Below are 24,041 nucleotides of genomic sequence, written 5' to 3' on the forward strand. Positions count from 1 at the left end.
TCACCTGGCAGTGTGGGGTCCGGCAGCCTGACGGCCGGAGGGCCCCCCCCTGCCCCGGAGGGGGCCAGGAGGCAGGGGCAGCCCCCCTCGCGGAACACCCCTCCCGTGGCCCCCTTGTCCACCATGTACAGGGTGTCTGGAATGTGCGACAGGTGCGGGGGCCACGGGCTCGGGGCCACGGGGCCCAGGGCCTGCTCCTGCGACAGCTGCTCCTCCAGCCACGCCTGCGAGGACCACGGGAGAGAAGGAGGGAAAGGGAAGCGAACAACAAGGTCCTCCAGCTGTCGTCAAGTGGGCACCGGCTGCAAACAGCTCCCCAAAAAGAAATACTAAACAGAGACGCTTTCTTGTTCTCTCGCAGCAAAGGTGGCAGTAACAGTGCAGCATGTAGCGCATTGCTCCTGCACAACTTGCAACCCAGCACATTCCCAGTGCATCGATGCAGCAAGTTACCCTCCAAAGTTACAAATGGATAAAAGAAACAAAAAAAGGAACATGATCCCGCTTGTCATTAGTCAGTTTTCGGCTCCCATTTGGGAGCACGTGATCTAAAAAGAAAGATGCGAACGACATTTCTCCATCGTCAACCTGTCTACGGCCACTGCAGGGCAAGGGCCTCCCCCATAGATCTCCAATTATCCCGGTCCGGTGCTAACTGCAACCAGTTTATCCCTGCAATCTTCTTGATCTCATCTGCCCACCTAACTTTCTGCCGCCCCCTGCCACGCTTGCCTTCTCTAGGGATCCCCTCTGTTGCCCTCAATGACCAACGGTTATCCTGCCTTCGCACTACATGCCCTGCCCACGTCCATTTCTTCTTCTTAATTTCCACCAATATGTCCTTAACATGCGTTTGTTCTCTGACCCACTCCACTCTCTTCTTGGTCCCTCAATGTTACACCTTCCATTCCACTGCTCCAGTGTTGATCGCATTACAGAAGGAAGGTGTGGCCTGATCCCGGCGACCATTGCCGGTACTGTACTCCCTCGCCAGAGCAGGATTGGCCACCCTGGTGTAGTAATGGCCACAACCTCCCATGACTGCACCCATTTCTCCATTCAACACCTCTAAATAGAAGATAAGCCATTCGATTGCAGCCACAAGGACACCCAGAGCAATCATGCGACTAGTATGCTCTCTGGCTTTTAGCCTGGTACACCCCTTTCCTCCGCGTAGTTTCTTTTACGAAGCATTCTGTGCACCGCACATTTGCAGCCCCATTAATAAGCTGCACCGACTGAGCTCTGCCCACTGGGTCCTTTGATAACAGGCTTGGCCCTACCCCCGTGAAAGGGACAATCTGCTGCTGCTGCAACGCTGTGCTTTCTGCGCGGCACTGCAGCAGGAGAATAGTGCCCTCTGCTTTTGCATTCTTGCTGCCCGTCAACAGTCAGTATTCATTCGACAAAGAAAATAACAAACTCCAGCCAGAGGTAGAAACGAAGAACCTGAGCAGCTCTGAAACCAGCTTGGTTCCTTCCTCACAGGTGACTAAGAGGAGTTAACAGGTGAGATGAGACGCAACCCCGGAGGATGCAACTAAGCTGTTCTCAAAGCTGCTCAGGTCCTCCATTTCTACCTCTGGCTGGAGTTTGTTATTTTCTCAGTTGTACGTCGCTGTGAACCAGGCAAAACGTGTTCAAATGTCTACATTCAAGTATTCGTTTGACACATTTGGTGCTGGGAAAGTGGTGCCCATGAAGTACCCCAATAGTGACACTGAAACATTGTTTCACCCCACACCTCCTGGCAAACTCATCAAAACACTAAAAGGGACAGGCAACCAGTTTTTGTAGAGGGCATGTCCTCCAGCTCACATGAAAGCTAGCGTCTTATATACCGGGGTAACCGCAAGCAATTTCTAAATAAACAGGCGGAAATCATTTCAATTTGGCACTAAACTTTCTGCAAGGTGGCGCCAAGTAGTGGCTAAATGCGACACTACCGTACGTGTCCAAATAACTCCATCATTTGCAACACGTGATTCAAAAACCGCATGAAGGAATAGAAAAAGTTGCACGTTGTTGTTTTAGCTCATTCGTTGTCGCGGGATATTGACAGATTTTGAGGTGTCTAAGGAAACATCTTTTTTTCTGCTAAACATGTTGGTTCGGCACTAACTGCAGCAACATAAAATGCAGATCATTCAATGCCTTTTCTAACAACATCAGTTTTTAAAATGTTTTATACATCATAGCTGCGAAAAGAACTATCAAAATAAAAAGTTTTGTGAACTTGGCTTAGGAAATGATAAAAAAAGGAATTGTGTATAACAAACAACCGAGAGTAGAAAAAATTTCGAATATGCATTTTGTAGGGCAATATTTCAAAAACACGTCCTAAAAAAATGCTTACTTGCGCGGAACAGTTTCTCCGATATAAAAACAATGTTAGCCTACATGGTGCTTGTACCATGCAGTGAAGCCCAACCTCCATTTCAAATTGTGCAATTTTGGGTGCTTCCCTGGAAGAAATCTGGTGGTTTGACATCAACAGAGGCCCCAATTTGTCCCCACCTGACGCAAGAACATTTTGTCAATGACTGAATTTGCATTTACAGCCAGCACAGTATTCGGGATAAGCATGCAATGCGGAAAAATCTGCAGGGAGTTGAAAACGAAACTCGGTGGGTGATGCTTGCTGACGTTCCCTGTCAGTAACCTCTCAAAACATAAACTTGTATTTTGTTATCATCTTCTGGATTGCTATTGTAGCACTGCTTGCAGGAATGAGGTGCGATGCGCTAGAGTCGTGCCCTGCAAACTTTGGCCGACTAGCTGTGGCGCAATGGAACCGATGAGCACTACAAGCCTCCTGCATTGTAGCGCCACCTAACATTTTTAAAATGAAACAGTACAAAACTTATTGGAGACCACGTGCGAACAGAGAGTTCAACTAAGCAGCAGCACTAGACCTCCGGAGATTCCTTCATATGGAAACGAAAATGGCAGGCGAACAGCTGGCGGTGTGTAAGGTCGGTTTGAAGTGCTCTCCTAGTCGGAAGTGATATCTGGCGACTGGGTGTTATCTTTTGACTTGCATCGGAAGTTCTTATCGCAGAATCGGGTTAGGGCGAGATGAAATCACGAGTGGCATGCTTTTTTTGGGGATCAGTGGTGGACGCTGAAGGCGCCATGTCAGATAGGCTTGCAGTTGGGTCGTTGGGTAACTGCGTAGTAATGCCAAACAGGAATTTTGCGACACAGAAACGAAACCGAAACTGTTTGGCAATGGTCCTGGGGTAGGTAAAACTACAACATGACTCAGAACAACATGCGCAAAGGCAATAAAACTGCCTAAAGTCGTAAGCAAACTTTGCAAACACGCACTACTTGATATTTGCAGCTGATGTCAGGGATTATTACTATCAGAGTGCAAACCTGACCATTGAAAACCATCTTCTGATTCACAATTCGTGCTCTGATGACAAAAACCAAACGCTGCGGTACGCGTTCTTCTTTGGTAGCAGTGACGCGTGATGACCACGGCCCTTTTCCACACTCAGGAGATGCAAATGGGTGTTGAAAATCAGGTATTTGTTGCAAAAATGAAAATAAAGCTGACTTTTGAAAGGGCCTTTTCTGAGCTAACCCCAAATAGCTTTACTTGTTCCCGAAACGCCTGGAACGCTGTGAAAAGGGGCTCCCAAGGTATCGTTCAAATTGAGCGATTATGAGTAGGCGCGGCAACGAAAGAGTTAGACGGGGACAAGTTTTGAAGTACCTCTTTCAGTCTCACGTGCAGTTAAAGGTGGTTGCCGCACGGCTCACTGCCATGGTTGCCAGCACTCCTTTTGGGGGAGGGGGGCACACACACGTGTGGCCGGTGGGTCTGACGGTTCCGATGGCAAAGGGTCTACGGTGCTATCAGCAGAACCGTTTCCAGCTAAGGTGTCCTAGGGATGCCCTCTCATTTGGGACAGGGAAAACATGCTTGACCACAAATGGGTTGCCCCCTGCCCACCTTGGCCTCGTCCACGTAGGGGGCGAAGAGGCGGGGCCGGGGAGCCCCCCCGAGCCAGGCAGTGGCCCCCCGGGAGGGCGGGGCCTGCGCGGGGGGCTCCTCCTCCCCTCCCAGCATGCACGGGGGCGGGCGGGGGAAGAGGCCCCTCCTCTGGGCCGACTGCAGGGCCTCTGCCCCGGGGGGCAGCACGTGCTGCGTGCGCACGTGGCACAGCAGCTCCGAGAGCAGCTCCCGCAGCTCCCCGTCGCTCAGCAGCTCCCGCCGGCCGCGGGCCCCCCGCCGGGCCACGCTGTGCGCCGTCTGGCTCACCACGTTCGGCTCTGCACCGCAGGGCACGCCCTCGCACTCAACCGGCCGCCTGGCTCCAAGCAAGAGCTCATCTGCACACTCACTCAACATGACGCATCGCCCTCACCTTCACTATCGCCACAGAGTTCCATACTAATGCATACCAGAGGGAAATCAGGCGCTGCAGTCGCGGGCCGTCGTGGTTGCCGCCATTGCAGCTAGCACCATTCCTCGCCTACTTGGCATGACTACCCACATGGCTTCTTTTTTGTCTCGAAGCCAAAATCAACGAAGGGCAACAACATCTTTTTCTTGTTCATCTAACAAATAACCCCTGACAAATAAATTTTTCTGGGGCTTCAACTTTATAACACTAAAAAAAATTCCATTAATCTTATAGAGTAATGTTGTTGCTTTCTTGCAGCCAGAGGCAACTTTCCAGCCTGTTCATGAGCCATGCCAAGGACAAGTGGAACGTGCCTGCCCGGTGCATGACGGAACGCTCGCTGAAGCGCGGCTCCCCTAGACAGTGGCACCAGATTTCCTTCTAGTACATATTAGTATGAAAATCTATGTGACACTATGGTTCCTACCCAGTACACGAAGGAACGCTTGCTGAGGCACGGCCTGCCAAAACAATGGCACCAGACTGTGCTCCAGTATATATTATAGTACGAAACTCTACGATTACCCAGACTTGACCCTCACTGACCAGTGTGATATGCGACTCCTCACTAACGGGAGATATGCGACTCCTCACTAACCTTGGCTCTCATGTCACTAAGAAGAGCAGCAGCTTGATTATCTCTTCCTGAAAGGCAAAATGACACAACACCCCCGTTTCTCTTGGAAAACGGGACGATCCCTCACCTCGCGCACTGCCACCGCCTCTAACCCATTTTTCGCCACCGAATTGATTAAAGCATGGCATCATGCCATTCTTTCAGAAAGACACTGGTAAACAGGTGGAGTGCTTGCACTGGCAGCCTCGCCCTTTGTAATGCTGTGCTGAGGCCACGTTTCCCGAGATGCTCATTCTATTGTATGCTGCTCCAGAAAGTGCCCTTTACCAGTAAATACGCAGCTATTTCTGAAGATGCACCTTGGGCGACCAGCATGGTCAGCAGTACCAGGGCACCAAATTGCTCAAGAGTCACAACTTCCAGGCTACCAGTGATACCACCAAAAGGATGCTGAGCTCTCAAAGGGCACAAGATGTGGAATTCAGGTTCTCACTCTACCTGGCTGGTCACTCAATAGTAGGGATGGGCGAATATTCGGTATTGTCGAATATTCGATCGAATAGCTCTCTATTCGTTATTCGCTTCGATCCGAATGCAGGTATTCGATATTTTCGAATTATTCGATGCTCCCGAATAGGCAGCTAAAAGCCAAGCTTTTCGGCCAAGCTTTCCGAGAGTTACCCCAGGCTTGGCTCAAGACCCACCGACGCGGACATTTCTATTATCAGTGCCGGCACTGCCGAGTTGCTGCCTTGCCTAGAGGTTCGACGAAGCTCTCGGCCGCCAGCACACTTTAGGTTAAAAAAAAAAAAAGGCGGCACTGAAACGACACCGCTCCGAACATAGCGGCACCAAGCCAGCAGACTTGTACAGGCCGCCATTTTGAATAGGCATGCCGCCATTTTGAATAGGCTCGCACAGTGCGGCAGTACGCCGCACTAAGCGAGCCTATTCAAAATGGCGGCCAGCCACTTCCGCTTTGCTTGGCTACGGCCGAGGATACTAGTGGCTACAATACTTCTTTTTTTAGCGGAGCTTCTAGGCGGCGCCAGAGTCCTTCAATGCTTTACTGGTCACGAAACTTCGGCGCTCGTTTCATATAGGGACCGCGCGCGCCACTACAGGCGCCACCGCCGCACGAAGGTCATCCAGCCGCCGCGCGTGCGGCGTATTGGCCAGCCCTTGGCGTGCAAACGCTTGCTGCTTTTGGTATCCGCGCGCTGATTAGGTATGTTTTTTTTTCGTAGTAGTTAGCTATGAATAGTCCAGTCATTGTGTAAATCACCTCCCTTCAATGGGGTTTTATTTTTCGAAGTAAATTACCGTAGACTTAGGCCGCGAACGGCAACGGCTTCTGTGTGCTCTGGCACAAGCGCTACGCCGTCGTGTTTACGGATTTTTAAATCTATATTGCTTCTTTTCTTAAAGCAAAGTTGTAATTACCGCATATACGGTCGCTGTGTAGTCCCGAACTGCTGCGAGCCTATCGACAATACAATAAAAAAAAATGAAAGAAACCAAATACGCGTCGTTCAGACTACCCTTAATGAATCCGTTGATTGCTCTGGAATGCACAGAACGATAAAAGAGATAGCCCAATAGTATTGTCGTTTCGATGAGTGGGTACGTACTTGAGAACATGTAAAAATGCTGCAGAAAAACGCTGCAGAATATGGTGCACCATGTGTCTTTCTGCATCCACGCTTTGCATTACTTGCAAAAACAGGAAGCGAAAAAAGAACAATAAAACTGATTTTATCACACGCAACAAAAAATTTCAATGTTACGAAGGGAGACAAAAGAGCGTGGTCCAGCGTACAAAAATTTATTTTTTCGCGCTGCGATGTGCAGCACACGGAGGAAACAGAATATTTCCACGTAGCCAAGAACGAAGCAAAGCTTTCCTGAACGCAGCGAGCTAGCGATCTCCTGCACTACAAAAGACTAGAATGAAACACAAACGTTGAAGAAGCAGTCCGCAGTGTGACGTGCACAGATTAATGTCGATAAAGTGAGTTGCGCGGCGTTTGCTATGCATGCATTACTCTCAGAACGTTATTAATTTCGGATCCATGGAAATAGGATCGAGAACATTGTCGAAGAAACAAAAAATCAAATTAGCGACAAGGTGGCACCCTTTCCATATCCAACAATATTGCCCGACGGGACGTACGACAAACAGAGCAAACGGGCGCTCTGGTTGAAACGCCAGATAAGAAACCGCAATCGGCCACGCGCGGATACAAAACAAACAAAACGAACCCTAAGGGATAATTCGCGGAAATATGAAAAGTAAAAGCACAAGGACGTCCCAAAGCTTTTTTACACGCGAGCTTCAGCGCAAGGTAATACAAGTTTGCGAACAGGTAATGAAACACTGCTACAACCTGACTGATATGACAAAAATCCGGCTTTAAGTTAGCCTTGCACAATTCTAGGTCCACGATGCTCTCAAAATGCTCTCAATTTTTTTCCCCGCAAAAAACAAACACAACTCGCCGCGGCTCCGCCGTTCGAGACAGCGCAACGCCGCCCGAGGAGTGACCTCTGTGAGAGGGTGGCGCCACCGCGCGGCGGCCAAACGCAGCATATGAAGCTCTCCCATTGAGTTACGGAGCAGTTTCGTGACCAGTAAAGTATTGAAGGACTCTGGCGGCGCTTAATAACTCTGCGAGTTTCTAGGCGGCGCTTAAACTTGTGAATGAGCAGCCGGCGGAAACTGCTGCACCTAGAGCATGTGGTGCAACAGGCATTTCGTCATGAAAACTTGTGAATACAGCAAAGGAAAGCTGTGTGTAAGATTTTGCAATAAATGTTCAACTGGTAATAGTTTTACACAATGCTGTGCCTATGTGAGTTTTAATTATTAGAAAAAATTGTGCACATTAGTCAGGTCACAAGTTGCTCATTTGTCTTTGTGATTTGCAATGTGCACTATTCGAACTATTTGATTCGAAATTATTCGACCAAATCACTATTCGCTTCGAATTCGCTTCGAACCTCAAAATCTATATTCGCCCATCCCTACTCAATAGAATGTTTAGAATAGAATAGAATAGAATAGAATAGAATAGAATAGAGTAGAACTACTCTGGCCTACCAGCAACCCTCCCAGGAAACCATACCATGACCGGTATTGTGCTTTAAGTGACCACATTTTGCACTCATGCGTTGAGTTCTAGGGAAGGCAAACCGGTCGCAATGTGGCCGTCGACCCACATTGCACCCACTGCCACGCCGCAAGTGTTATGCTACAAATAGTCTCTGTTGCACTCTCAAACAATTCCCAGTCAATTCCCTTTTCGACGAAATTTGTACAGTATAACGTCGGTACAAGAGACGCTGTTACAGAAGACATTTGAAAACAGCTTGGATGGTTTCCCTATGTTCCCCATGTTAGTAACATCACAAACGTGGTTACAAGAGACACTTATGTTACTCAGGGCAACTTCTTTTGGCTCCCTAGAGCAAAGTTTTCACTATCCAGGACAGACATGATGCAAGAGGGCCCTCATATGGAAGGCCCTGTGGAATACTGCCTTGAAGATGAAGCTCGGCTTTTCATCCAAAAGGCCGCAGAGCTTTCAGAGTGTTTTGAGGAGTTCGTGGCTGCAGGTGTGGACCTTGTGCAATCTGAAACGCTTACAGATCGCGAGATCCTCGAGCATAAAAAAAGGTGCCCTAGAGAGTCAACCAGAGGAGGAGGACGACCAGGATATCACAGGGCAGAACGTGTTGGCCGATGAACCCCTAGGAGCACTTCAATGGCATTGTGAGAACAGGAGAACTTGCCCACAGTGAAGTGCTGCAGGTACAGAAGTTGGGAAGGAAGCCGACACAATCCGCAGTCACTAAAACTGTTACCAATGCCATCTTCAGGCCACCCTGAGCAATGTTCTGGTGATATGCTCAAACACACTTTGACGCCCATTTCTGACAGAGTGGTACAGTCTGACTCCTCTCTGACTCCTCAGTTCTTCAAATCTGCGGTTACAGGAGAAATGTTTACCAGGTCCCTTGAGTGGTCCTTGTAACGAGGCCTTACCGTAAAAGCACACAATGCAACCACAGGTGAGGGCTGCACTTAGAAGCCCACGCACTTTTCTTCTAAAGAAGCACTACATCACTGCCTCTCCTGTGAAGAGGGGCTGCTGTGACTTTGCTCCTCATTAATACCGATGGTGTTCTATCTGCCTGCCAGTGTCCCACACCCTCTCTGGTGGTGGCCCACCAGACCGTGGTGACAACCCCTGTCCATTCAAGGTGTGCCACCTACACAGGGTTATATCCCCGGTTAGCCACGCACACAGGGACAACCAACGGGGCGTGCCCACAACTCACCCCTCTCCTCCATCCTCTTGAGCAGCTGCTGCTCCCCCCACTTGAGCACCGCCACCAGGATCTCCAGCTCGCTCGCCTGCAGTTCAGAGCGGCGGGAGGGGGGCCACGGTTGAGTGCAGGGAAGCCCCCCTGGCCGGTGCGGGGAAGCGGCGCAGTCCGTACCTGGAGGAAGTCGGACTGCAGCAGGGGCAGCAGCTGCGCCTTGGAGAGCTGGAAGAGCAGGGGGGTGGCGGCCAGGGCGGAGAACTCCTCGGCCAGGAAGCCCATGGCCTGCCGCAGGACCCAGGGGGAGCCGTACGGCTGCGCCCCCCACTGCAGCACCCCGCTCAGGGTGTCCGGGCCCAGCAGCTCCACCAGGGCGTCCTCGCACGCTGCGTCAGGAGGGGGTGCTGGCGTCTAAGCTACGGGCCTTGGCAACCGAGCGGAAGGAAGAACATTCTCAAGAAGGCATCAGTCAGTGTGCGAAGGCCACCAAGGTTGTCAGCTTGGGCAGCGCTGCACTCAACATGCAACAGATGGGACAGCACGTGCACTGACTACGTGCACTGCCCTGCACTGCTGATGCACGCAGCCATTTTGGAGGCACCAGTTACTGGCAGGCAGTCCTTCCAAACGTAATGGCTGTCATTAATTAAAGTGAAAGGTGAGAGAAACGAATTAATTAAAAATCATGCGAGTTACTCCAATTTTTACAGCAGGCTGTGATTAAGTCAATGAAACATCGATGTGAAACAATCAATGCGAGACAGTTGGTGTAACACTCCCAGGGGCAGAATCCTGAGTTTGGTCCACTCCAACGCGCAGCTGTAGTAGAAGCAGTGGCCCCACCCCTTCCTGTGCCAGTTTTATCTCGGCTCTCCGATAGCTAACGAGGCTCAAAACAAGCCCTTGTGGGATGGGAGGAACCACTGGGCTCTGCCCTCGGGCCACATATGCACAAACCTTGGCTGCCAGGTGTATCTGTATGCTGTATCTCTCTTGACTGCACAGCAACCAACAGATAGGCAAATTTCTGTTGCTGCTGTACACTCAAAAGAGATAGCGTGTCTCCAGAGTCTGTATCTGCCTGCTCCACGATATTGTCGCGAACCATGCATTGGGTTTGTCTATGTGTGTTTTGCTTTTTGCCACCCGGCTGCGTCCGTCTGTGTTATCGGTGTTGCCTGTGTGGCAAGGGAGGCGTGTGTTCCGTTCTTTCTTTCTGTGTCGCATGTGTCATCTCTTCTGATAGGGAGAGCGTTCCGAAATAGCGTGAACAGCCTAGAATAATCCTCGTTGATCTAGAGTGTTCTGGATGCGATTCGACTGTTCGAGAAGCCCTCGCACTGAGAGATAAATGACTGCTAAGCAGACGCCGTGGCATTCGACTCACCGCCGCTCGCCTGCGCAAGCAACTGCTGCTTCGCCACCAGTGTATTCTTTGAGTTGTTAGGGGAACATAAGTTCGCTCCAATAAACTTGTTTTCCTTGAAGAGAACTGCGTCGTCTTTGACTACGTGACAATATGGTTGTTGTCTTCTGGCTGAGACTGGGCTGCTTACTTGTCTGGCTTTCTTCACCTCGTGGGCATATGCAAGTTCTTAGATACTTGATTGTTTATCATTCAACAAACAGTTATTTGTTAGTCCAACACTCATTTGCGTTTCTTTCTCCTTCCATGCTGGTTTCCAAAAAGAATACTCACCAACTCATTTACAAGTTGATCACTGAGGACGATTTCTTTGGGCTGTTCAAAGTAATGTTGAGCGTGAAGACGATGACAACGGAGATATTGTGACGCCCAGGCGAATTTTCACGTGCGGCCAGAGTATACACCAAATTCTCCGATCGAAACAGACACAGAAGTAGGTGCACACGGAGACCAGAAACCCTGGACAAGCACACTAACCCCGAATTTCGGGAAAAGACCCAAATCCAGAGCCTGGCAGGTACACCATGGAACAGCAGGTGTTCTTTGACACATAGCCGAAGTAAAGAAGAAAACATTCACACATGCGGTCAGCCTATTTTTGTAGACAGCCCCTTGGTCAATCTCTTGTTTGGGCAAGTGCCATGATTTGAGGCTCACAGCCCTCCGACCACCTACTACTTCTTCCAACACTCGACACTGGCTCAGCCCACTTGCTGCCCCAGCAAGGATTCTGGGCGTGAGAAAAGCCTGGGCAGGCACCCACCCTGTGCGAGGGAGTCCAGTTCGAGGAGCCTGGCCACCTGGTAGAGTTCCATGAGCTCTTCGGCCAAGGAGCCCCCAGCTGAGGAGCAGGGCAGCGTCGACAGGTCCACGGTGTCCTGGTACAGGGCCCACAGGAGGACCCGCGCGTACCGCAGGGGCACCACCGCCGAGTCCAGCACCACCCGCAGGCGCCCACACGCCGCGTCCCCGCCCGCCGCTGACGAGGCGGCGGCGGCGCTGCTGATCCGCCGCTGCACCACGCCCCGGAAGAAGGGGCACCGTGCCGCCAGCACCGCCCGGTGGCAGGGGAACTCCGTCGCCTGCTCTATTACCAGGCCAGACGGCCCGGTTTCCCACACCAGGCTGGCGTCCGCCAGGTGGCCGCCTGGAGGTGTTGGAGGAACGTTACACGCAGAGCTCGAGTGAATCACACGGCGGTGCTACGGATAATGCACGGAAGGCGTCGGTTGGACAGTGACTGGAGAATTTTGAAACACAATGCTTTACAATTAAAGTATACTGCAAATGACAAAACAAGCACCTTTAACGGACCCCTGCAATGCTTTTTTTACAGGTACTTCTCTGGCCCTGCAACGATTCTCTGTGTCGTTCAGATACAGACACACAAAAAAAGAATTATCAGCGTCGGTGGGGAAATAAAAAAGTTCTGCAATATTCACCTCTACAAATACCAGCAAATGCGGCACTGCCTATGTCATGCCTGAAGCCTCCGGATATGATGATGCAACGCGGGGACCCTACGCACCCTATGATTGGCTGAGCTTGCAATATTTTGTATATGTCAGTGTACCGACCAAATAAGCCTAAATAATGCTTTAGGTGATATTTCTTCCTTAACACCCCCAAGAAACTGATATTTACACCGACGCAAGCATAGCTAATCCCCAAGTTGGCACCGCATGGACATCGCCTGATCTCCCCTCCATTCAAGGCAAACGAACCTTTGATATTCCATGTGCTACCATTCTGGAAGCGGAACTCTGTGCCATCATTCAGGCCATCGACTTCCTCATGTTCGACTTTCACTCCTCCGTCCCTTGACAAATACGCTTCGTGACGTACTCATTCGAAGCCCTAAAGACACTACAAAGTCCCACATCAACCAATCCCATTGCCAACAAAATCCTGCATCAGATCTCCATCCTAAAATCTAGCGGCATCCATCTTCGCATCGACTGGTCGCCTGGACACGAGGAGTCCTCACCGGGGAACCAGGCAGCCCACTCGGCTGCACGGGAGTGCATAACCTCCAGTCCTCCGCTGCTACCCGACTTGGCTCCTCCGCCTCCTGAGTCATTACCACGAGCCATACAGATTCTACGGCAAAAAAAAAAAAAAAAGAAAAAAAGAAAAAAAATACCGCCTCAAGACACACTCTACCCCCGCTCCCAAGATCAGCCGAGATTTTTATGAACAAATATTTTGCCAATGCTAGCTTAACCCCAGAGACATTCCGTTGTAGCGGCCACCATCATCATCATTGGCCGCTTCCGCCAGCGTCAGCAGCGCGTGGCCTCGACACGCGGGGCGAGCCACGCGCCACAGAACATCATGGCCTCCGCGCTGCTCAGCCGCACCCCACGGGCGCTCCCTGGATTCTCGGCCCATGTTGTCGTCCCCACGCAACTCTAAATAAATGTAGGCCCTGCCGCACCGCCTCATCGGCCGCCTACATAATTGGTGACCCGGACGTCGGCAGCATGGAGCCCACTTAGCTTGCCCTCTGCCGCCCTACCCAGCCTTCGAGCGACCCTACCCCCGAGCCTGGTTCTTGAAAATGGAAGCGCACTTCTTCATCCGCCGCATCGACTCACAGACCGAGCGCTACCGCATCACCACCATCCTGCTTCCGGCCGACCTACGCTGTGAGCCGCTAGAACATGGTGATCGGCCCTACGACACCCTACAGGCCTACGTGATGGCGTGCCTCGGCTCGAGTCTTTCCCGCCACAAGGACGCTACATCGCCCCCTTCCACGGTTACCTCGCGCGACGTACCGCACGATGGAATGGGAACCGTGCTGACCGGCTTGCAACCTCCCTCGCCCCCTGAAGACGACTCTCCGACCCAAAAGCGAAGAGACGTTCTACCACCACCCGGCTTCGCTGAACGTCATTCTACGGGCCACACCACGCCAGCTGCGCCCAGCCACTCGACTCCACCTGGTGACACCACTCCACTCAATTCAGCGGCATTGCCACTCCGCCCTCCGTTCTACCCCAAGAACCCCGAAGTATGGCTCTGTCAGATGGAGTGCTTTTATGACTTGCACGGCGTCGCAGCGCAGCAGGACCGTTACTCACTGATGTACGAGCTCCTACCATCCAGCCTGACCTCCACATTGCAGGAGCCTGGAGCCCAGCCCTACGACGAGCTCAGGACCATCATCCTCGCGCGCTATGGTCGGTACCTAAAACCACCCACGCCAGCCGCCCGGCCTTGCACCACCCCGGTCGGGGACCTTGTTCCTAGCACCAGCATGCTGGCGTCGGCGGTACCACCCTGCGACGGCACCACGGCAACCGCGACCACGCTGTACCCCATGGATGGCAGCCCAGGGGCAACGACAATGAAAGACTGCACCTTACGCCCTAGCAGTCCGTCGCCCAATGTATCTGCACTGCCTCCCCGCAGCACTCAAGCCCTGGGCTGGCTCCTCAAGAAACCGTTCTTACCACCTTTCATGCAGGCGGCTCCTGTCGACCCAAGTGCAGCTTCGGGAACCAATACAACATTTTCGTCAACACAGCTGGAGACGTCACTCGAAGGCGCTGCACCACAACGCACCTCGACCATCTGTGCTGTGGCTGATGCGTCTATTACGGTTCCCCTGCCGCCGCCGCAAATCACGCACGAGACGCACACGGTTGTACTTGTTCCCAACGTGGACGAAAGCCCGTCTTCCAGCGACCTGCCCACCATGGCTGAATGGATACTCAGCTTGCGAGCCGCAAGTCCCGCACGTCTAAAGAATCCGCCACGAGGTCCATCTCATGAAAACCCACCCTATTCAGTCTCGAAGCGGCCCCCACCAACCCTCATGTGCGCCGTCGTGCGTAAAAGTCGCCGCCGACACTGCAAGCGCCCACCCCGAAGGCGGTCTGCTGCGCTGGTAAAACAGCAGGAATCTCACGTCGACCGCCTTTTCAGCTCTGCCAACGCCGGAGGCGCGTGCTCTGGATCCGTCAGGGTTTTCTGGCTCATCACAACCTGCTTTCGAATTCCGCAAGACGGAAACGGCGCAGTCACTGTCGGCGTCACGTACCGGCTCCGCGTCAAGCATGCGAACCGACACTGCGTCTGAGGCCATTCCCTCCACTCCAACTTCAACGCCGTCGTGCTGTTTTTACACCGGCACACTCACGATGTGGAACGCTGCACTTCCAGCGCCCACCCTTCCAGACCCGTGCCACCATAAGCATTAATTTTCACACCCGCGGCAGCCTGACATCGGTTCAGCCGATCCATGTTCACGATCGTCCGCTGCTATATTCCCAGCCCAGACCACCGGAGGCTACAATGCCCTCCGAAAGCCCTTAAGTTGACGACGTGGACTGTTCAGGGACCTTTGACCATGGACACACCGTGTACATATGCTTATGCAGCCTTCGTCACACCCGTGCTACCCTGTGTATATACCTTCCAGCACTAGTTGCTCATGTTCTTGTTTTCTTGTGTCGCGCTCCGCGCTAGGGGGGGAGCCCTGTAGCGGCCACCATACAGGCAAGCGACCTGGGCAAGCGATGGCAAGCGACCTGGGCGGTCGCTTGCCATCGCCGGTACCACTACAGTTCCGGCCGGGCCTTGCGCACCCCAATAAATGTAGGAGAGCCACATCGCCTCACCGAGTCCACGGCTCCGCTTTCCTACACCGTAAATGGTACACCCCATACCTGCTGCCTTGATGTCCCTTCTGTGCCTCCCTCACACCCGCCAATCTCCAGCACCTAATTTGGCACTGTCCGAAATCTACGTTACAGAAACTTCAACCCTCCTCCAAATGCCTCCTCCTCATACATCGACCCTCGAACACTGGAACCCTCCATGCTGACTTTAATTGCGCACTACTCTCTAGAAAGCAGTCCAGCGCATGCGGTTTAGAGCCGTGAGCCTGCTCTCCTCACCCCACGTGGCCTCTTCCGCCTTCATGAGGAGCCAACCAGCTTCAACTTGACCGGTTTATTTTCAAGATGTCCCAAGCTACGAATATCCCACCCTCTACTCCCGCTTCCCCCACTTGACCTAGTGTCTGTTCGTGCTGAACAAACATTATCACTGCCAGAATTTCTGAAAAACGACAAAAACTACACACACACGCATAGACACTCATCGAGGCGTAGGCATTGTATGCTGCATTGTAGCACCTTGCCGTGTTGCCAAAATAGCTGCATGGTTAACCTATCAGAGTTTCCTTTTGAAGGTCAGTAGTTCGAAACCGAAATAGATGCTCTTCTTTGTGTGTGTGTGTGTGTGAGCGTCACACAATTTTTTTTTTTTTTTTTAACCAGTATTTGCGACTGTTTCCCACCCTTGCATGAATCCACAAGTGGAGTTTAGGTCAAGCCTCAGTAGCAAGGCAGCGCACATAGAGTTTCATACTAACATGTAATAGAGGGAAATTCGGCACCGCTGTCTAAGGGAGCCGGGCTTCAGTGAGCGTTCTGTCATGTATTAGATGGGCCCATTCCACTTGTCCTCAGCATGGCTCATGAACAAGCTGGAAAGTTGCCTCTTGCTGCAAGAAAGCAACAACATTACTCTAGAAAATTAATAGAATTTGTTTTGGTGTTATGAAGTTGAAGCTCCAGAAAGATTCATTTGTCAGGGGTTATTTAGAAGCTTCATGCAGGATGAACAAGAAAATGATGTTACCCTTCTTTGTTGATTTTGGCTTCGAGACAAAAAAGAAGGCATGTGGGTGGTCAAGCCAAGTAGGCAAGGAATGGTGCTAGCTGCAATGACAGCACCCCCAATGGCCCGCAACTGCAGCGCCTGATTCCCCTCTAGTATACATTAGTATGAAACTCAATGGCAGTGCACACACTTCACACTTTGAATCCCTCAGGGCATTCTTCAATGTAAGCCTTGTTATGAACAGCCATCTTGTTAACTGAACATAGCTTGAAGAGTACGGTAGAGTTCAGAAAACTAAGCCTAGTGACACACACGAACGCAGCGATGGGCAGGCGACTTCAGCGGACTCCGCTTTCTACTTGTCGGCGCTGTATCAGTACAGTGGGAGTGGTTGTCGCCAGTTGTCGCTGTGCCACCGAACGATGCCGTCAAGAAGCGCGGAAAAGAGCTTGCTAGGATAGACAACCGTGCCTTTAAAACTTCTGGAAAGCGGCATTTTTCGCTGCCCTCATTGGTTCTGCGATGCGCCGTCATCGGGGAGAGTGGAAAGCGATCAGCTGTCGCCCGGTTTTCGAGAGAAAGAGCAACCTTTAATTTGCTTGTACATTTAAATTTAAAAAATGGAATAACCCTTTCACTTCTGCACAGATCTGGATTATTCTTTTTGCGTCTGTCTCTGCATGACACGAAGAACAGACGTAAAGCCTGAAAAGTACCTCAAAGAAAAAAAGCGTTGCACGGGTCCTTTAACCCACGTAAAGAACTGACCAGTGCAGTGGAGGCTTGCAAATGTGCTTTTGACTGGACAGTGTGAAAGAGGAGAATGTGTCATGACTTTGCTCTGCAATCTGCAGTGATTGCACCTGACCGCCCATAATAAACTGTCACCCACCCACTATAAAGGACACACCACTGCAAATGCAAGGCTAAGGAAGAAACCTGTGGCGTGAGTGGGCCAACTACCCCTCGCAAAAGAAATTGCCAAATGCCGCCCCAGGGGTGCCACTTCTGCGGGTCCAGCCACACCGTCTTGGAAGTCATTGCCCACTGCTACAGCAGCCAGAGACAGCACCACCAACAAATCCAGGCTTGAAGGGAAACCCATGCTAATGATGACTTTCATTCCTTAAAGGGACCCTGCAACACTTGCCATCGACTACTAGTAATGTATTTTGGGATAAAGTCTATTGTCCCAGAAATCTCCTCCCGCAAGAATTATGAAAATCCGTTCACAATTAACGAAACTACGCGCGATGAGAAATCGCGCATAATCGTTCCCTCTCAACTCGACCGCGGGCAACGCGATGAAAGCTGCGCGCTCTCTCCCGGAGAGGGGGGCGGCTCGCGGCGTTCTCTTCGGCGGCCTTCGATATATCACATGCCGTGTAGTTTTCTCCTTTTCTCCGCAACGCGGAGGGGCCTATTTCCGGTCTGGTGCCACAAAAAAGCAGGCATGGGTGCCTGCTCGCAAGTGCGCGCTCGGGCTGGTAGGGCGTTTTTGAAGCAATAAACGTTTGTAGTCGAGTGGTCCCGTTGAAAGGGAAGTATTGAGCCCATCACTCAAACTCCGCGCGCACTCAAAACACAAAAGAAACGGCAAAACTGTGCCTACAGGTTCAGGCATAGAAGAGGTTCGTACACAGCGATGACGACGACGGAAATGGGAGAATCTACCCGCGGAGTTGACCAGTGACAGCCGATCGGGCAGCCATGGCCTATGTGACGTCCCTCAGGCCATGCATAATGAGGATAACTGAAGAGAGAGCGGTTTGTTTTTCCGCGTCTTTCACATCGATTTGCGCGCTCACCGCTTCACGTGCACGTGTAATATTTGGCTCAGGTATTCCTGGCAATGTAATCTAAACGTTGCGCAGGTTTACTTGCACTGCTCAAAGAGTGTTGCAGGGTCCCTTTAAAGGCCTTTCTGCTCGGTGATGCCATATTCCGTAGAACACGCCACTCATACCGAGCACTTGCAATTATCTACCCGAAAGAATGCAGAGTTACTACTCTTGGGAGTCCCTGTGCACCTTTTCAACCTGACTCTCAGCCGTGGCTGAACAGTGCCCCTTTTCTGCATGCAACGGCAGGAGGGGGAGGAGGAGGGGGGGGGGCACCTTCGAGCATGCGGCGGAGGTCGTGGGCGAGCGGGTTGGGCACCCCGAACTGCTCGCTGAGCCGCAGGAGGGTGGCCAGGGCGGCGCTGCTGCCGGCCTCCCCGCCCGCGGCCACGCTCAGCTCGCCCGTGTACAGGTAGCGCAGCAGGTCCCCAAACAGCTCCGTGCCCACCCCGGGGATGTCCATCTCCACCACCATCTGTTAGGAGGGGAACACGTTGTGAGGGAGGGACCACACCAACAGAGCAGGCCTCCTCCTGCACGTCCCTCGTTCGGCTGTCAACGAAAAGCTTTTAGTACTTCCTGCATTTGCCTGGTTCACATGACTCATCTGACAACTGGACAACTGGGTTCACGGTAATTTCCAGAGAAGCCTCACTTGTGAGTGGCCAACCAACCATTCGGCAGCCTCTGAAGGGATCATTGAGAAAGACGTCAGAGTTTTTTCCGACTAATACCTTGTGGGCTGCTCAAATATTTGACATTTCTGCCACCCCCATTGAGGTTCAACAGATAACAAATGAGCCTACAGGATGGGAGTGAACAAAATTTCCTGAGGGCATTTCAGCCTGCTCATGTGCCTTGAATGGAAAAGGCTTCCCCTGGTGACACTAACAAAAGACTCCTTTACAGCTACCTGGAGTGCCCATCTCTTCCGCCCTCATTGGTGCCAGACCACAAACCATTCGGAGCGGTGTACCGACAAGCTATGAAGCTAAATTACGGCCACTTCATGCAACCCGCATGGCACGCACAATGTAGCACAAAAGCATTGCCCGATGAAGCCATAATGTTTCTGCATTCAAAGCACATCCGCATACTCAAGTTCCCCGAGAAATTGTTCTCCTGCTTTTGGCCCCCTTTGGATGACATCTAATCAAAGCAGCGTTCCACGTGATGCGAGTGTGGTGTAGTGGTTTAGTCACTACGTGTTCATGGGTTCGATTGCCATTCCTGCCATGGCATTCTCTTTTTCAGTTAGACAACAGCAGGCAGGTTTTTGGTAGCATCCGCTGCTTACAACGCCGGGTTTTGCGCCTCGCAGGGCACACAGCGCTTTCACACTACAGAAGAGAGAGAGCAGAAGATCCCGTCCCCCTCACCATCTGCTGCTGCTGCTGCTGCCGCGCCCCTCCCGTCCCATCAGAGAGCAGGTCCCGGAAGAAGGGGCAGCGTGCCGAGAGCAGGGCCCGGTGGGCGGGGAAGGCCGTGCCCCGGTAGGCCAGAGTCACGTCGGCGCACAGCCGCGACTCCAGCAGGCGCCCCAGGTCGGCCCGGCACGACCGCGCGGGGGGACGCGCGGCGTCCGCCTGCACCGTCAGCTCCCGCAGGGCCGCCGTGGCCTCATACTCGTGCACCAGGGCCGCCACCTGAGGGGGGCAGGGCAGCCGCAGGGCGCACAAGCGGCAGGTGTCAGGCCAGATAAGGCAGCTGGGAGGGGGACTAAGCTGCACTGCCATCATGCCACCATTCACAACAGCTCCGAAAGCATCACATGCATTCTCACAAACTTCTTGTGTGCTAGAAAAACTGTAAAAAAAAAATGCACCAGAACTGTAGCTGGTTGAAGATGGCCACGCAACCATGTTTCATAATTGCAAATTGCGTCCAGAAAACACACAAGTGTGATTGAATTCCACCTTCCCACTATCCCCATACACTTTTTTTTCCCAAAACAGATCAATTTCATCAAGCCAAGTAACCATGAATGAAAGCGGCAAGCAAGAAGTTTTTCATCTAGTTGAGAGCAGATAGCAACTTTTTGCCAGCCAGCATAAAAACCACCCCAAATGTTACGACTAATTTCATATTCTGCTGCTGGTGATGATGCTTTAACCCACATCTGTGTTCGGTACACGAAAATCTCTCAGACCTGAGAGGTTTTGCAACAGCAACAACATGGCAAGAACAGCAGCTAGATGCATTGGCCACACCGGCAGAGATGCATTGGCCACACCGGCAGACAAACTTTAGCAACCCATTGTCATCTTGAAAATCCACCAAGGACTTCTGAGAGAAAAAAAAACAAGGAAGAAAAGAGGGGGATCCCCCCAGAAGGTGGGCTGCAACTTTAGCACGGCTGGCTGTGAGTGAGCTTGAGATGTGGTGAATTCAAGTGCAAAAGGTTGTTAAGCAAGGCACCACACCTCTTACGCTAGGACACGCAGGTGGTGAACTCCTTGACAAACATGCAGCAGCACTCCGTGTTGCCAGCTAGCACTCCCCACTTCCCTTAGCCCCCTTCGTGAATTCACTGAGAAACATGCACACTCTAATCCTGCAGTCCGCAGTGTGTGAACAGTGGGAGCCCACTCTTGATACCCCCCTACAAGACCACCGGCCGTATCTTCTTCAATTTGCTCTGGTGAAGCGAAGAAGTTTTGCGCCCACTACTGGTTTGTCATTTCAGACACTGCTCAAAAGCGCTCCAAAGCAGCTCCGCATTTTATATGCCTATACAAGTCCTCTTCAAAGAGCAGTTTTGGAATATCCAGGAACTGCTCGAAACTACTCTGGGCAGTTCAGTGAAAAAGACCACGAGTGAGCGAGTTACATGTTGACCTCCTCCTGACAACGTGGGGTGCTATAACAAAGTCCAGGACAAATGCAGAATGGACACGGCATATCAGGTAGCCCACATTTCTTCTTGCAAAGCCTGGCTCGTAAAGCTCTCAGTGGACAGTGCGGGGGGCCCTTTCCAGAACGCCCCCTGCTCGTCCCTGCCCCACTCACCTCCCGCACGGTCCATCCGGCCGTGTTGAGGAAGTCATTGAAGACCTGGGCGTGGTCAAAGCCCTTGCTGGCCCGCCAGCGGCGCCGTGCCAGCCGCTTGCGCAGCGTCAGCAGCGGAGCCACACCCCGCTTCTTCCGAACCATTTCGGGAGCAGCCTGCGTGCGCAGGCATGAGGGAGTCCCACGTGACGCGCTCGCAGGGAACCAGTGCCAGCATCCCACAAGAGTCCCATTGGGTTTTTCACACAAGCAGAGGATGTGTACAGCTGCAACTTTAGACTCTGAGAACCACCTACCTGGGAACCATCCACTGCAGTAAGACGGTCTGTTCAGTTCAGTTTTCCCATGTTTGCACTGCTCGTGCCATCTGTTGCAACAGCGCACACCTTTTCTTTATGTTTGGTTTTTGTTCTGTTTAGAACAGGACGAGGCAAAATTTTCTTTCAGCGTTTGCTTTCATCTCCTTTCTAACATGCAGTTTCTTCCCTTACTATTGTAACGACGACTCCAACAAGTATTCCTGGCTAAAAGAAAGCCAGAACTGCCAGTTATGTACTTTCACTTCGCTTTAATGAAGGCATCAGTGAGCCATGGTGGCAGTTTCAGTGGTTTGGAACGGTCCTGGCTATGCACGCTCCCCGTCAAAGCATTCCCTCAGTTTGGTTGCACCGCCCGACTGAGTGCCAGGCAGGCAGACAGACAAAAACTTTGGTGTTTCCCAAGAACGTCACCTGGGGAGGGTCGGGTGAGGACGCTCCCACCCCCATGATGTCCCCGGCGCGCCCTAGAGCGGAGCCCAGGGGGACGCATGGGGCTGCCTGCTGCTGAGGGGCCGCTTCCCGGCAGCGCCCATCACCTTCCCGGCCCAAGCACCATGCCCCTCCACCGCAGCCGCTGCATCATCACACACAGAGGGGGGGGTTAAATGTAACAGCACCGTCTGCCACAGTGGTGTGTGTATTTCAACACAATCATCATCATCATCATCCTTGATGGGGTACTACTAAAGGGGGAGGGATCGAACAAGCACACACAAAGGCAATTGCAGACCAAGAACATAAGGTAGGATACAATTCAAAAATTGGGATTACAGGGCAATAATAATAAAACTCATTGTACAACTAATAGCACAATTCAAAGTGGCATAAAATTGCAAAAAAAGCAACGGGTTACACAATTACCTCGGTTACAAGTTAAGAACGGCAATGGAAGTTGCCGCTGTGCCTCATCACCGCAGCCGGATGTTACTCCGCGCGGCGTAAGTAGTGCATTACTGGGAGTATTTTGAACATGGCGCAAGCCATTTCCGTGATTTTTTGGACTTAATATGCTCATAAACTACTGCAGCGACGACAAACAAACTGTGTGAGAAAAGGCAGACGATATCACGCATTCACAGCAATGCCCTTTCAAACCCCGCGCGCCTGTTGACATCCGGGTCCGTCACTTAGGCGGAGTGATACCGTACATGAGCTATTGCCGTTCTTAACTTGTTCCCGAGTATAATACACAGACAGTATGACAGTGCGGTTGTCAAATGAGTTTCGAGTAATGTTTTAAACTTAAGAGTACTATTACGCTCATTGGCTATTGCATTTGGAAGCTGATTCCGATCTCGATCGTTAATGGAAGAAAAGATTTGTTGAAAGTGTTAGTGGAACCTTTTAAATTTTGAACACTCAAAGAATTGAAAAACCGGCACAAAGTTGGAATTGGTGGAAGAAGCAGGGAGCCATGTAAGTGAGCAAAATTGAAATACAGTTTGTGAAACAAGCAGAGGCGAGCTATTTTTCGTCTAGGGTCTAGGGAGTTGAGAGACGGTGATAATTTTATAGCAGTAATACTTGTGCGGAAATTGTACTGGGAAGTTATGAAGCGAGCCGCGGGATTTTGAATGGCTTCAAGGGTGTCGATTAAGTAAGATTGGTGTGGATTCCAAATTGGAGCAGCATATTCGAGTTTACTACGGACATAACTTTTGTAGGCAAGTTTACGAACTGAGGCCGGTGAGCAGAAAAGGGGCCTTCTGATAAAACTTAATTTTTTGGAGGCATCGGCCGTAAGCTGTGCGATATGGTCAGTCCATGTTAGCTTGCTGTCGATGGGTACACCCAGGTACCAGTACGATTCTGCTAGAGCAAGGTGGTTAGATTTGCACAAGACAAGCCACAACTCCACGCTCACACACGGCACTGGCGTGGACCAGTACCTGCACTGGCCCAAGGAGCCACCGAAAGAAAGAGCACGGGCGTCACACTCGGAGGTCGGCAGCGGGCAACCTGAATCAGGGCACAAACCAGCGTGAAGGACACTACGGTGCCCACTAAGAGAAATATGGTTGGGCGTGACACACCACGCAGTGTAGACAGCGGCCAAGCCAGACAAGTACTGTACTTGATTTCGGAGATAGCACAGCAGACAGAGGGACAGAACTAGGAGGAAAGATTAGATGCGAAAAATCAGGGGCAAAGTATTCCGAGTGGCCTGGCAGAGACTTTGGCCCTGCAGTGGTGGCTGCGTTGAAATGTTGGGTGTGAAAGAGTTCAGTTGCGAGTGCAGTGCCCGCCTGTGCCTGCCTCCTTCTTCTTCTTGCGCCCCCTCTTCAAGCGCCACACGGTTTTGAAGCACACGCACATCAACTAACCCATGCCCCAGTTTTGCCCAGCTCTCTTTACATGGGCTGGCTAACGTTTGAAATTGTGCAAACGGCATGGGTGTGCCCTCTCTGCACCTCGGGGACAAAAACGGGGAGGAGGTGCACTTCTGTTTCTGCTGGAACAGGAAGGAAGGTTCAGGCCACAGTTGTG

General features: G+C 51.7%; 1 protein-coding gene across 3 annotated transcripts in view; it reads right to left on the reverse strand.

Moving 5' to 3' along the window:
• Positions 1-24,041, reverse strand: part of LOC144149850 (BTB/POZ domain-containing protein 7) — a 39,624-nt gene that overhangs the window by 12,394 nt on the left and 3,189 nt on the right. The window contains exons 2-11 of one of the 3 annotated variants that reach the window (XM_077681550.1): positions 23,444-23,513; positions 21,966-22,128; positions 21,235-21,390; positions 19,605-19,871; positions 18,502-18,700; positions 11,511-11,894; positions 9,499-9,707; positions 9,337-9,412; positions 3,965-4,284; positions 5-224 (exon numbers count right to left, since the gene is read on the reverse strand). In XM_077681550.1, coding sequence (XP_077537676.1) covers positions 5-224; positions 3,965-4,284; positions 9,337-9,412; positions 9,499-9,707; positions 11,511-11,894; positions 18,502-18,700; positions 19,605-19,871; positions 21,235-21,390; positions 21,966-22,001 — 1,867 coding nt within the window. In that variant the 5' untranslated portion in view covers positions 22,002-22,128; positions 23,444-23,513. The remainder of the gene's footprint in view (positions 1-4; positions 225-3,964; positions 4,285-9,336; positions 9,413-9,498; positions 9,708-11,510; positions 11,895-18,501; positions 18,701-19,604; positions 19,872-21,234; positions 21,391-21,965; positions 22,129-23,443; positions 23,514-24,041) is intronic. The other 2 variants (XM_077681549.1, XM_077681551.1) reach the window with 2 other exon arrangements.

This window comes from Haemaphysalis longicornis, unplaced genomic scaffold (genome assembly GCF_048455015.1).
Source record: "Haemaphysalis longicornis isolate Haplotype H1 unplaced genomic scaffold, Haemaphysalis longicornis Haplotype H1 scaffold_8, whole genome shotgun sequence".
In the NCBI taxonomy this organism is placed as follows: domain Eukaryota; kingdom Metazoa; phylum Arthropoda; class Arachnida; order Ixodida; family Ixodidae; genus Haemaphysalis; species Haemaphysalis longicornis.